We start from the raw sequence: 14,093 nt of genomic DNA, 5'->3' as shown, positions 1-14,093 counted from the left end.
TTAGAAAATGTAGAACTCAAGGATCCGATGCACAATTCCAAATTCTTATCCTATTGATTTGCCGCGTTGGCGACCTACCAATACTAACACTACAAACCGTTCAAGTACTTCAATATTTGGCAGGAGGTGCGTGTCCTCCGGCAAACGGTCGAGGTCGGTATCCCTATCCGACCCTGGCTCCGATGAGGTGTCCACCTAGTTCGCCGGAGCTAACTTGTGTAGCCCCGACGCCGGCCCGAGTAGTTCCCAACGCCAGTCGCAAGGAAGGAAGAAGTCGATGGCCAACCGCCGTCGCGCCGCGACTCCATCCGCCCCCGCTCCCGCGCCCTTTGTGTCACCTGAACCCCCACCAACTCGTTGTGAGGGATTTTGGCCCAACTCAATTTGGCCGATAGGTCAACTATGACCCCCGAGCAACTTCGATCGCATGTGACAATGATACGGAGTTTCCAAAGAACATTGAGGGTAGAGCCGGATGAATAGTCTTCCACGAGGGTGTTTTTAGGCTTTAATTATGTAATTTTTATTTTTTAGGAGTTTAATTATGTAATTTTTAATTTTTAGAATTTTAATTATGTAATTTTTAATTTTTTTGTAATTTGTAATATTATTCTGTGTATTTTTAATGTATTTTAATTTTGTAGAAATATTTTTATTTAAATTGAATAATAGAATGGTGAGACCCCTTGAGCTCATTCTTGTGGAAGAGCACGAATGTGGGTGGGTGTCGTGCTCTTGCCTGAGGAGCCGGGAGTAAAAGTGGTCCTGCTCCATCCCCGTTTTTATAGGATGGGGATCCCCTGCTGTGGTGGGAGCACAGCAGGGGCTGCTGCCCTCACACAACCAAATTTTTTAATAATAAATTTGTATTATAAAAAAAAAAAAATTTAATATAAAAAATTTGTTTGGGTGAGGGCAGCAGCCCCTGCTGTGCTCCCACCACAGCAGGGGATCCCATCCCGTTTTTATAGGGGCACTGACCGTTTTGCAGAGTGAACAGTCTTCTTCTTCGTTTGAGTCATATCTCTCCTAGCAAATCAATTCCAATAGCTCGTGGTCCTTTCCTAAACGAGATTAATTGGTCCTTTCCTAAACGAGATTAATTCTTATCCAAATTTCTTTTGTTGCCAAGAATTAGATTTATTCTTAATTTATCAGTGAAGATTCCAGCGTTCTGGGCAATCCGAGGCTCTGAGTTCATTTTTCACCACATTCGTCGATGTTCTTCTAATTCGTATGCATGTATGTGTAATGCACGTGTATTTCCTATCAAATTCCGTATTTTTTCACTTGCATTTTCAACCCCGGCTTTGTATCTGCTTCGCCGATTTGTAGGTCCGGCGAGATTTTGATGAATTGAGAGTATATTTACTCTTATTTGTTTAATTCCGGTAGATGTAGTGGAGCGCGGTTCCCAATTGGGCTCAGAGTTGAGTTGCGTTTTTTTTTTAATTTTATTTTTTATGAATATATATGATTTCGCCGGTGTTCATTCGAAATTTGTAAAATCCAAAAAAGGAAAAGATAGACTGTAGGAGAAATTAGGTATCTTTTTAACTTTGTGCTAAATAAGTTGTGATATTTCCAGTGTCTTGGCTTATTTGGTATATTCCCTTCCAAATTTAGTTTATGAATGTTGAATTTGCATAGAGGTTAGTGTTGCACATAATTGCAAGTTTGCAACCCTTTAGGTGTGTGTCTGCCTCTAGCTGTCATAAGAACTCTTCCTTTCATTTGAGTTGTATTTTGGTAGTGGCTTTCGACTAGATTGATAGTAGTCTCATGGATGGGATTTGGGATTACATGGAGCTGATGGGAACTCATGTGAAGCATAATTCTCGAAAAGAAACTGATGTTGGCGGCTTTAAAGCTAAGAAGCATGTGAAGAAGATGTATGAAGCACTGAAGAATGGTAGACACCAGGTTACGCAATCTGGCCAGGCTTACACGTGCCCGTACTGCCCTGAGAAAAGGGGAGGGTCCTTCCGGTACACAGACCTTCTGCAGCATGCAACTTCCATTGGAAGTTGCAATTCGAAGAAAAGGACTGAAAAGAACAAGGCCAATCACCGTGCACTGGCTAAGTACTTGGCAAAGGACACAGCTGCGGGAGCAGGCCCTTCAAAGCCTTCAAATGAGGTAAATGTCCTTGCAGGCATTGACCATCGTGAGGTATTGGTATGGCCTTGTATTGGAATAATTGTCAACATTCCTACTAGCTTTAGCAATGGTAGTTGGGAGAGTGGTAGTAGTTACTTAAGAGATCAGTTGGTAAGTAAAGGATTTTTTCCCACCCGTGTGCTACCCTTGTGGAATCACCAAGGCCATTCTGGAACTGCATTTGTTGAATTTGATATGAATTTTACTGGATTTACCAATGCATTGTCTTTTGAGAAAGATTATGAGGCTAATCATCTTGGAAAGAAGAAATGGCTGGCAGACAATTCCAAGAAGCCTGATCTTTATGCATGGCTAGCCCGCATAGATGAATATACTTCTAATAATGTTGTTGGAGAAAATCTACGGAACATTGCATGTCTTAGAGCTGTATCAGTTATTGTGGGAGAAGAAGCTCGAAGAACCACCACGTGCCCCTACTGCCCTGATACAAGAATGCGAGACTTTGATTATACTGATCTTTTGCAGCATGTGAGTTCAATAGGCAGGTGTAACTCTAAGAAAAGGACAGCAACAGACAAGGCAAATCACTTTGCAATGGCTACGTACTTGGAAAAGAACGTAGTTTCTGTAGCTGGCCCTTCATTGGCTTCACCAGAGGTAGATGCTCTAGCACTGGCTAATCACTTGAAAAGTGAAGAAGCCACCGGCACTTCAGAGCCTTGTGACGAGGTAGATGTCCTTGCAGACCATGACCATTATGAGATGTTTGCCTGGCCATGCATTGGGATTATTGTCAATATTCCAACTAGCTTGAGCAATGGTCGTTATGTGGGGGAGAGTGGTGGTGAATTGAGAGACCAGTTGGCAAAGAGAGGATTTAATCCAACCAGAGTTCGACCTTTGTGGAATCACCAAGGCCATTCAGGAACTGCACTTGTTGAATTTTGTATGGATATGACTGGATTTACTAATGCCATGTCTTTTGAGAAAGATTATGAGTATAACCTTCATGGGAAGAAAAATTGGCTGGAGAACAACGCCACAAAATCAGATCCTCATGCATGGGTAGCTCGCGCAGATGAATACAATTCTAATAGTGTTGTTGGAGAAAATTTACGCAAGATTGCACATCTTAGAGCCTTATCAGATATTATGGGAGAAGAAGCTCGAAGGACCACTACATGCCCCTACTGTCCAAGCACAAGAAGACGAGACTTCATTTATAAAGATCTTTGGCAGCATGCAAATTCAATAGGCAGTTGCAATTCAAAGAAAAGGACAGAAAGAAACAAGGCAAATCACCTTGCACTGGCTAATTACTTGGAAAAGGACATAGTTATTGGAGCTGGCCCTTCAAATCCTTCTCCAAAAGTAGATGTCCTTACGTTGGCCAAGTCTTTAAAAACTGAAATATCTGCTAGAGCCGGCCCTTCAAATCCTTATGGCGAGGAAGGTGCTGCAAACCATGAATATAATGAGTTGTTTGTCTGGCCATGGGTTGGCGTTGTTGTAAACATTCCAACTAGCTTTAGCAATGGTTGTCATGTGGGGGAGAGTGGTAGTAAAATGAGGGATCAGCTGGCTAGTAGAGGGCTTAATCCAACTAGAGTAAGAACTTTGTGGAACAATGGAAGTCATTCTGGAACTGCAATTGTTGAATTTCGTAAGGATTGGCTTGGATTTACCAATGCCATGTCTTTTGAGAAAGATTATATGGCTGATCATCATGGAAAGAAAAACTGGCTGGCAAAGGATGAGAAGAAATCTGATCCATATGCATGGATTGCTCGTGCAGATGATTATTTGTCAAATGACATTGTTGGAGAGCATCTTCGAAAAATTGGCGATCTTAGAACCATTTCAGGTATTATGGAAGAAGACGTTCGAATGACCAACAAGCTTATCCACAAGTTAACAAATGCTATTGAGGCAAAGCAATTGCTCTTGCTAGAGATGGAGAGTAGATTAAAGGAGACAGAAACCTCTCTGCACCAATTGATCAAGGAAAATGATAATACTCGTCAAGCTCACAATGAAGGTTTTTCATGTATAAATTTTGGATTTATTCCACATAACTCAACATTACATGAAGTTGTAAACCTCATATGCCCTTTCATGTTGATTAGAGATTAAAAAGATTGAGTCAAGTGCCCGAAATCATTTTCAAAGGATATCCAATGATCATGAGAAGCTTAAATCTCAGCTGGAAATTCAAAAGAGAGATCTTGAGCTCCGAGGTCAAGAACTGATGGAACGGCAGAGACACAACGAAATCGAGAGGAAAAAGCTTGCTGAAGACCTTGAACAGGTGTAACATATATTTCTAAGATATCATGGTTTATAGTTGTATCTTCACTTATGGCAAATTATATAAATGCATCCATGTTGCTATATTTGCTTTTTACCATGCAAACGTTAGTTGTAATTTTCAAGTCCCACATCGACATAAATTCATGGACTCATTATATGCATGTATACAGGTAAATTTCAAGTCCCACATCAACATAAATAATACACTCTGTAGTGCTAAATATTTATTTGTTAGAGTCACATTACAATTTGTCCGTGTGTTTCTTTGTATCCCTAGCTACATTTTCTTTAGTCTATTTAAATGAATTCAATGAGATAAAATGTACTATATTATCACTATTTGATACAATAAATGATATTAAATGATAAGAAAGCTTCTCAATTCATAGATTGCACGATATCATAATTGATACTCCATATACTTATCTTTATTAGTTACTACTTTTAGAATAACTACAATGATTATTAAATTGATCCATCTACATTTACCTGAGCCTTACCATTACCAATTTTTACCATCAAGCATGCTGCATGTAGCTTGACGGGCCCTGGTAATGTTTCAAAGGTACTCTATCAGTCTGACTTTGAGTTTTATACTATCAGTTTTACCTGTAAAATGAGAAATAGATGGATAAATGATCAAGTTCTTTCCATTGGCTACGTGTGTTTAATATTTTTTTATCAGAATGAGTAAGATGTGATTCACTGCATCATTCACAATGTATTGGTCTTTCCTGGTGTTAATATTTATTTAATTGGGTCATGTACCAAGTGTTAGTAACCAGAGGTCATTTATTATACATCTCTGTGTACTCTGCGTTGTCCTAAAGACAAACTCTTTGTTCTTATGAAATGTATCATGTATGAGAGATCCATCCTTCTGCTTATTCTCTTAAATTAACATCGGTTCTATCACATTGCACACACATCTATTAAACCATTAACACTTGATGGCTATTTGGAGAAAATTGGATTTTATTTATGTGCACTATGTCCGAGAATAATGATCATCTTACAGAATTCTTCCTTGTGACCAATTGCTTTCAATTGTTTTAACAGAATGCAGTGAAAAATTCATTCAATCAAGCTGCTGCTGTGGTACAAAGGAAGGTGGATGAAAAAGTAATGAAGTTGGCTGAGGAACAAAAGGTATTACTATTATTTTTCCTATATTATATAGAACTTTTTTTCTCGGATGAAGTTGAATCAATTATGACGAATGTGTGCTGGCTTTTGGTCTCAGAAACAAAAGGAGGAGCTCCGTAAGAGAATTATTTTACTGGAGAAACAACTAGATGCGAAACAAGCATTAGAGCTTGAGATTGAGCAGTTGAGGGGAAACTTGAATGTCATGAGACACATAAAATATGAAGGTGGTGTCGAAGTGTTAGATGAAGTTGATTTGATCCTCAAGGCCATGAGAGAGAAGGAGAGAGAGCTTGGAGATTTGGAAGCAATAAACCACACTTTAGTTGTGCAGGAGCGCAAGAAAAATGACGAGCTACAGGATGCACGTAAAGAATTGGTTAATGTTAGTTCTATAACTGTTTTTCGTGAATGGGAACTAAATTTCGCTCCTCAGGGTGCCTCTCATTTGCTTTTGCATTTAGCTTATCTTATTTTCTCATTCTTTGGCAATCTATGTATGACTACAAAGATAAGAGTAGCTCATGAGACTGTTGTTTTTCCAGGGCCTGAAAGATATGTCAATAAATGCTCATATTGGTGTCAAGAGAATGGGGGAGCTTGATAGCAAGCCATTTCACGATGTAATGAAAAGGATTTATGGTGACACTCAAGCAGACGAAATGGCAACAGAGCTATGCTCGCTGTGGGAGGAGTATCTTCGAGATCCTGAATGGCATCCTATAAAGGTGGTCTACATTAACGGCAAGCATCAGGTATCCTGTTAAAGCGTATGTTAACCTAGTAAATAATTTGTGTACTGCAATTTATATCCTTTTTATTTGCTCTCTCGAACAGCATAACTGAACTAGGTCAATTTTTATATTCTCTCTATTTTCCTGATTGCTCCATCTCCTCTTCTTCAATCCTTTACAAATTTCACATTGTGTTGTTTTTATAACATAGTGAACAATTTATTCTGCTCGCTACTGCTTCATTTGTGTGCCACTTCTTTATTGACAAAGCTTGAAATATGCAGTAGGAAATGACCAAATAAATGGTACATGATCATCTCTGTAACTCTGTTGGAGATGAGATTTTCTAATTGCTATAGGATTTGAATCCTCTCTCACTCTACACACACACACACACACTTAATTTTTAAAGCCAGTTCAAGATATAAGTTGTCATGCATCATACATTTGTGAAATGTGAATGCAGCATATATTAACCAAATTAAAGTTACAAAACAGTTTTTGTTCATACTTTGACTGATAATACATTGATCTACTTGTTATATCGGCTTATCTATTAAGAGGAAAATGGAACAATTCTCTCAAAGAATTCTCGTCTTTTTGTTTCAGGCTGTGATAAATGAAGACGATGAAAAGCTGAGAGACCTGAGAGAACATTATGGTGACAAAGTTTGCAATGCTGTGACAGCAGCTCTCTCTGAGATAAACGAATACAACCCGAGCGGGAGGTACGTTACATCAGAACTGTGGAACTACGAAGAAGGTAGGAGAGCTTCCCTCAAGGAAGGAGTCGGGGTTCTGCTCAAGCATTGGAGGTCCTACAGGCGAAAGAGGGGGATGGAGTGATAGGGTTGGAACATGTTGTTGTACTTTTAGTAGCTTAGAGTTGTTCCATTCATTTTCAGCCGTAGCACGGTGGAACCCGGGGGGGGGGGGCACGAGGGTCTGCTCAGCCTTGACTTGAATGAGCATGGCTTTTTAGTCATGGTAGAAAATGAATTGGGGATGATGTTAAACAAATAAAATGCTATACAAAATAAAGAATAATCTGACTTTCATGTTAGTGTAAAAGAGATTTTCAGCAAAAATATGTGATTTTTAGGACCAATAACCTTATTATGTCTGTTAAGGCAATAATATAGTTTTATTATTTTTATTTGAGAACATGTTATAAAATTATTTTTGCAAAATTTGTATACAAATTTATTGTTTTTATTCGATAATATGTGATTTTAGGACCAATAACCTTATTATCAATTTTTCTTCTTATATACAAATATTTGACGGATTTCACTCGAACTATGAAAAGACTAAGTTTTCTACAGGAATATTGATGATACTTCGAGGAGATAGTTTTGATTTCATCAAGTCATTGACATTCTTCTACCACTAGTTAACCTTAATACTCACTACGTCTCATGTTACTTGCACTGTTACTTTTCGGCTCGTCACAAACTTCTTACACTATTTATAGTTTAAGTTAAAATTAATGTATTTAATTAATATGTTAGATTAAGTTAAGAGCTCCTTTATTAAGTGATGTCTCATTACATTTAAAATTCTAATTTAATTACACTAAAAAATCATTCTCAAATTTACGGCTTAGAGTGAAAAGTGCGAGTAAGATGGGACGGAGGGAGTATTATGTGCCAAATATTATTAATTAAATGAAAATATGAGATTATTTGGACTGAAATCTTGTGCTAAAACACATAAAACATTGATTCCACACATTTGGCATAATATTGAAAAAAATAATAAATAAATTATTGTTTAAAATAGGAAACTTTGTGTGAGAAATGAGAAAAAATAATTTTAAATGAAGTTACTGACATTAAAATAACAAACTTTGGTCGAATTTGTTAGTTTTCGCAGTTAAAATTTATGGACTAAATTTTGTGATTTGGACCAATTTTTTTTTAAAACTGAATTACTCAATAATTAGACTTACTTCGTCCAAGAAAAATAGGTCTATTATTAAAGGACATGAGTTTTTAATGAGAAATTGATAAAGTAAGAGAGAGAAAAAAAGAGTAAAGTATGAAAAAGAGGAGAAAAAGTAAAAGAGGAGAAAAAAAAGTAAGACAAAAGTAGAAAAAAAGTAAGTAAAATAAGAGAATGAGAAAAACTTAAAAGAAAAAGTATGAGAAAAAGAGAATAAAAAATAAAGTAGGTGAAAGTTGCAATTTTTTGAAATGAGACTATTTTTTGTGAAAATTCCACAATGACAAAATAAACTATTTTTTTGGACAAATAAAGTAATTCACGAGTCTTTAACTTTTATTTTTGTTTCGAATGAATGTACATAAACTACCTACTTATTATTTTCCAGAAATAAACAATATTCCTTTTTACCTTAACACTTTTAGAAAATCCACATATTTAGGTTAGAAAGGGAGATTTCACTTTGGAAATCTTTTTATTTCATGCAAAACAATAAATAAAAAAATAAAACATTTCTCTTTTAGGTAAGAAAATACATAGAATTAATTATGAAACAATAATTCAAACAGCATCACCGATTCGCCGGTACTCAACGCATCATAAATCACACCTTTCTCACACTTTTCTGAGTGCTCTGTTATCAGTGATTCACTGTGCTCTGTGAACCCCAAAGCCTCTCACTGCTTCTTTGACTCATTAATCATTCTCTCTCTCTCTCTCTCTCTCTCTCTCTTACTCACTCAATTTTCTCTATCTCAACCGAACGAATTTGCATTTCTGGACGCTGATTTCAATTTACCTCCGGCGTTCGTCGCGCAGTGAATCGTCGATTGACAGGTAGTATTCCGTTAATCTCTCTGCGTAAATGTGGATGTTGAATTGCAGCATATCTTCAGCTAATTTTGGTCGTGTGCAGCTGCATTTAACAAATCCGGCTCCGAATTTGTGTCAGAATCATTTTGCTTTGTTGATTCACCAATTTTTTTTAAGGAATTGGAAGTCGGAAGCTATTTCCGTGTAATTTGTCATTTTCTATGTATGTGGTGGAGCGTGGTACTGGTTGTGCCTAATTCAGCTTAGATCCTGAGTGTTGTAGCATGTGGCGATTTTATCGATGTAATGCATGTCTAGTTTCAGTTGTTGTCTCTGCAAATTTGTGAAATTGAAAGAATAGGAAAGATAGACTGAAGGAGGTAATGCAATTTCATTTTGAATTAGAACTGCCTCGCTGTGAAAGGTGAAATTTGGTGTGTCGTGCTGATACTTTTGCAATTTCACTTGTCAGCTCATCGGTGAATTTCATGTAAATATCCGTATATTAATATAGCAGAATGGTAGAATGTGGCTTCCTTGGTATTTTGTAAAGTAATTTAATTGTTTCAAGTTTTGTGCTAATTTGCTTTTGTTGTTGCTGAAACTGTTTCATTCATTTGATTTCTGGTGTTATGGTCGAGTCATAAACTTATGGGATGAATTTTGAACTTCAGTTGGACCAAGAGCTGATACTCATGGGAAGTTCGGTAGAGCATAGTTCTGGTGAAGATACCGATGTTAGTGACTCTGAGACTGAGGAGTACGCAGAGAAGGCATATGAAGAACTGAAGAATGGTAAACACCTGGTTAAATTAGCTGATCAGGTTTACAATTGCCCGTTCTGCCCTACGAAGAAAAGAAAAGACTTCCATCATAAAGAACTCTTGCAGCATGCAACTTCAATTGGCAGTTGCAGTTCACAGAAAAGGACTGGAAAAGACAAGGCAAATCACCTTGCCCTAGCTAAGTACTTGGAAAGTGATCCTGTAGCTGGCCCTTCAAAGCCTTCAGATGAAGTTGAAGCTCTTGCAGACCAGGATCGTGATGAGATGTTTGTCTGGCCATGGATTGGCATCGTTGTCAACATACCAACCAGCGTTCAGAATGGTCGTTATGTGGGGGCGAGTGGTAGTAAATTGCGGGATGAGTTGGCAAGTAAAGGATTTAATCCAACTAGGGTGCGACCTTTGTGGAATTACCAAGGACATTCTGGAACTGCAGTTGTTGAATTTCGTAAGGACTGGTCTGGATTTACCAACGCCATGTCTTTTGAGAAATATTATGAGGCTAAGCATCATGGGAAGAGGAATTGGCTGGTAAAGAACGAAAAAAAATCTGATCTTTATGCATGGGTAGCTCGTGGAGATGATTACAACTCTAATAACATTGTTGGAGAAAATCTTCGTAAGATAGGTGACATTAGAACCGTATCTGATCTAATGGAAGAAGAAGCCCGAAAGACAAACAAGCTTGTAGGCAATTTAACAAATGTAATTGAGGCAAAGAAAATGCACTTGATAGAGATGGAGAGTAAATACAAGGAGACTGAAAGCTCTCTAAGCCAGTTGATCAAGGAAAAGGATAATCTTCATCAAGAGTATAATGAAGGTCTTTTATGTATAACTTTTCTATTTATTCCAAATTAAATTTTATGTACTTTTGAAACTGATGTACTCTTTCATTTTGTGTTTGTCAGAGATAAAAAAGATCGAGTCAAGTGCCAGAGACCATTTTAAGAGGATATTTGGTGACCATGAAAAGCTAAAATTCCAACTGGAAACCCAAAAGAGAGATCTTGAGCTCCGAGGTCAAGAACTAATGAAACGTGAGACACACAATGAAATTGAGAGAAAAAAGCTATCAGAGGACCTTGAACAGGTATTTCATATGTTCAATATTTTTGAAAGCTAGCATTCCTTGCTTGTCCCCATACTCCCTTCTCACAAATTTTGAGAACTTTGGTACCTAGTTCTGGTTGTTGAATATTGACTGATTGATTCAAAATTAGATGAAACGACCACCTCTTGCCACTGGCACTGTTCACATTGTTCCTGTCCACCATGTCCTCATAGCTATTGGCATATTCTTCAACTAACCTCTGTTTTCCTCGTTTGTGCTCCTTTCCAGAATGCAGTGAAAAATTGCTCCCTGCAAGCTGCTGCTGAGGAACAAAGAAAGGCTGATGAAAAAGTAATGAGGTTGGCAGACGAACAGAAGGTATTTAGTCATTCTGATACTTGAAATTCTTTCAAATGTGAAGTTCAGATAGTTATAGGAAATTCTATGCTGGCTTTGTAATTTCAGAAACAAAAGGAGGAGCTTCATAAGAAGATCATTATGTTGGAGAAACAATTGGATGCAAAACAAGCAGTACAACTTGAAATTGAGCAGCTGAGAGGCAAAGTGAATGTTATGAAGCACATGGGAGATGAAGGTGATTTAGAAGTGTTAAATCAAGTTGACTTGCTGCTCAAAGCCTTAAGGGAGAAGGAAGGAGACCTTGAGAGTCTGGAAGATTTAAACCAATCTTTAATCGTACAGGAGCGCAAGAGTAATGATGAGCTACAGGATGCTCGGAAGGAAATGGTTAATGTTAGTTCTTTAACCCTATTAAATTTCATACGTGGGAACTGATTTCACTCCTCGCTGTCCCTTTGTGTGTATACACACACAGGCACACACGCATGAATATATAATTATGGTTAATCTTGTATCTCTCCACACTTGAAATTATGATGATTTGGTATTTTAAAAATTCCGAAGGAAAGCCACTGTTTTTCCATCTAATTTGCTCCTACATCTTCATATTCGATTCCTACACTGTTTGCATTTTTTCCATGCCAATATTTTTTTGCATTTTTTTAATTGTCTACCTTCCTTTATATTGGATACTGGCTTTCCTAGGGCTTGAAAGATATGTCAATAAATTCTCATATTGGCGTGAAGAGGATGGGGGAACTTGATAACAAGCCATTTCATGATGCAATGAAGAGGAAGTATAATGAAGCTGAGGCAGATGAGAGGGCTTCAGAATTGTGCTCCCTGTGGGAGGAGTATCTTAGAGATCCAGGATGGCATCCTCTAAAGGTGGTCATCACTAATGGCAAGGAACAGGTATGCCGTTTAGCACATGCAGATCAAATATTACCTTATTGCATCACAATTTATTTTATTTTTAATTATGGTCTTGTTCCTACAACAAAATTTTGTCTTTTATGATTCTGTTTCTGTTAATCACTTATGCTATAGGTCCATATGATTTGAAAGATTTAACTGAAAGTTGAAAAAGGTTAGAGTTTTTAGCTAGTTTAACTTCTCCTCTTAATTATGGAGGTTTGAATTTACTGATGGCACTCTGGATGTATAAATTAATATGCATGCATGTGAGTCAGTGTGTGTATACATGTTCTAATGCCAGGATTTAATTTCTGTACTGATATTATGACATTACATGTATCCTTAAATTCCTTGTTATTCGTTACTCTGTATAAATCTTGTGGTGATTCATGTACAGTTCCAAACTGGTTTCTTGTAGCCCCGCTGTAAAATATGACCTGCTTCTCTTCTTAAACTTCTGCAAACCTTATACTTCAACTCTTTATTCAGTTCATAAGCAGTGCTAGTGCATTATCGATGTCAACAATGACCTAATATGATGAGAGTAGATGAGTAGATGCGACTGCCATAACTATCCCATGCTTTATGAAATGTTCTAAAGCTTCTACTTATAATAATTACACCACCAAAATTGCTTTCCCTAGTCTACTCTCTCTTTTTTTTCTAGGCCATTTGTTTTTGTGTTGGATGTTCCAACGTCACGTGCTCCAACTGAATTTCATATCTACCTATCTTATATACTACGTATGTAGTGGTTTTACTTGGCTGATACAACATTATCTGCTTTCCACTTAGTTTCATACTACTCCATCTAATACGATGAATTTTTAATTTTGTTTCTTCCTATCATAAACCATCAGGCATTCCACTGTACAGTTTGGCTGTTGTTTGGTGGCGCATAGATATCAGTATAATTAGAATTGATAGTAAACTCACTAAAGTAGGTTCGAACTCACCGAGTCCAAATGTAAATTTGGGCCGCATACTAGACTGAATGGAAGTTACAAGCCTGGTTCTGGTGCATTTTGTGGTCAAGATGCATGCTACTCTTCTGCTTAGCTCAGTCGGAAGTGAAAATGACGATCAACTCCATTCCTGATATACAATATTCTAATTTAGTAGTTCACATCTTTTTTAAGTTATTGTGCCATCTAAACAGGCTTTTTATGTTGGTTCAGACTATGATAAAGGAAGATGATGAGAAGCTGATAGACCTGAAGAAGAACTACGGTGCAGCGGTCTACAATGCTGTGACGGCCGCTCTCATCGAGATAAATGAATACAACCCGAGTGGGACGTACATTACTTCTGAACTGTGGAACTATAACGAGGGTAGGAGGGCCACCCTCAAGGAAGGAGTCGCGCTGCTGCTGAAGCAGTGGAAGTTCCATAAGAAAAAGAGGGGGATGGATTAAAGAGCAGAGCCGAGCCGTCGGTAAGTTGTTGTAGTATAAACCTTCCTATGGAAATAATTGAATTATGATCGTGGACACCTTAGTATGGGAGACTCAATCGCCATCCACTATTTAGGCGTGACATTTTAAACAATCTGCAGCTAATGAAACCCATTTTCTCCACTTCATCATTATTCATCCCTTCATTTTATCAAATATATGTGTTACAAACCTCTATAATTCTTGTAGATTATTTTTCCTCAAGGAACACTTCTAGTTGGATCTTGACAGAAACCTTTTTAAGTCGGTGATTCAATTCACAATCTTTTGGTTGTGTACTTTTCATCTTTAACTGAACCTTAAACTTGATGGAATTTTTCCCTTTGCTGACTTAGATATTGGTGAATTTAATTACACATCTTTTGTTAGTATTTAATACAAGTTGTATTATTGTTAACAACAAATGTTACTTTTATAGAATGGATGGACCATGTGTGTGAGAAATGGGTTAAAT

The 14,093-nt window shown here is 37.4% G+C and overlaps 2 protein-coding genes across 2 annotated transcripts; both read left to right on the top strand.

Moving 5' to 3' along the window:
* The first annotated feature begins 945 nt into the window (after positions 1-945).
* LOC121761948 (protein INVOLVED IN DE NOVO 2-like) lies at positions 946-7,382 on the top strand. The gene is made up of 6 exons (XM_042157661.1): positions 946-4,159; positions 4,248-4,429; positions 5,491-5,580; positions 5,675-5,962; positions 6,123-6,332; positions 6,921-7,382. The coding sequence occupies exons 1-6, from the start codon at positions 1,783-1,785 to the stop codon at positions 7,155-7,157; spliced, it is 3,384 nt and encodes a 1,127-aa protein (XP_042013595.1). The 5' UTR covers positions 946-1,782; the 3' UTR covers positions 7,158-7,382.
* A 1,448-nt stretch (positions 7,383-8,830) lies between these two features.
* LOC121759910 (protein INVOLVED IN DE NOVO 2-like) lies at positions 8,831-13,770 on the top strand. The gene is made up of 7 exons (XM_042155484.1): positions 8,831-9,092; positions 9,743-10,676; positions 10,765-10,946; positions 11,196-11,285; positions 11,373-11,660; positions 11,973-12,182; positions 13,364-13,770. The coding sequence occupies exons 2-7, from the start codon at positions 9,764-9,766 to the stop codon at positions 13,598-13,600; spliced, it is 1,920 nt and encodes a 639-aa protein (XP_042011418.1). The 5' UTR covers positions 8,831-9,092; positions 9,743-9,763; the 3' UTR covers positions 13,601-13,770.
* Positions 13,771-14,093: the final 323 nt, after the last annotated feature.

This window comes from Salvia splendens, chromosome 13 (genome assembly GCF_004379255.2).
Source record: "Salvia splendens isolate huo1 chromosome 13, SspV2, whole genome shotgun sequence".
Lineage (NCBI taxonomy): Eukaryota > Viridiplantae > Streptophyta > Magnoliopsida > Lamiales > Lamiaceae > Salvia > Salvia splendens.
Note: the sequence above shows the minus strand (reverse complement) of the source record. Positions and strands in the feature narration are given on the sequence as shown.

What these genes read in the sequence shown, in the direction of transcription:
- LOC121761948 (XM_042157661.1), top strand. Translation starts at nt 1,783, where the DNA reads ATGGATGGGATTTGGGATTACATGGAGCTGATGGGAACTCATGTGAAG. An exon ending in TTGCTGAAGACCTTGAACAG is followed by an intron (nt 4,430 to 5,490) that starts GTGTAACATATA and finishes TTGTTTTAACAG; the next exon opens with AATGCAGTGAAAAATTCATT. An exon ending in AGTTGGCTGAGGAACAAAAG is followed by an intron (nt 5,581 to 5,674) that starts GTATTACTATTA and finishes TTTTGGTCTCAG; the next exon opens with AAACAAAAGGAGGAGCTCCG.
- LOC121759910 (XM_042155484.1), top strand. Translation starts at nt 9,764, where the DNA reads ATGGGAAGTTCGGTAGAGCATAGTTCTGGTGAAGATACCGATGTTAGT. An exon ending in TCATCAAGAGTATAATGAAG is followed by an intron (nt 10,677 to 10,764) that starts GTCTTTTATGTA and finishes TGTGTTTGTCAG; the next exon opens with AGATAAAAAAGATCGAGTCA. An exon ending in TATCAGAGGACCTTGAACAG is followed by an intron (nt 10,947 to 11,195) that starts GTATTTCATATG and finishes GCTCCTTTCCAG; the next exon opens with AATGCAGTGAAAAATTGCTC.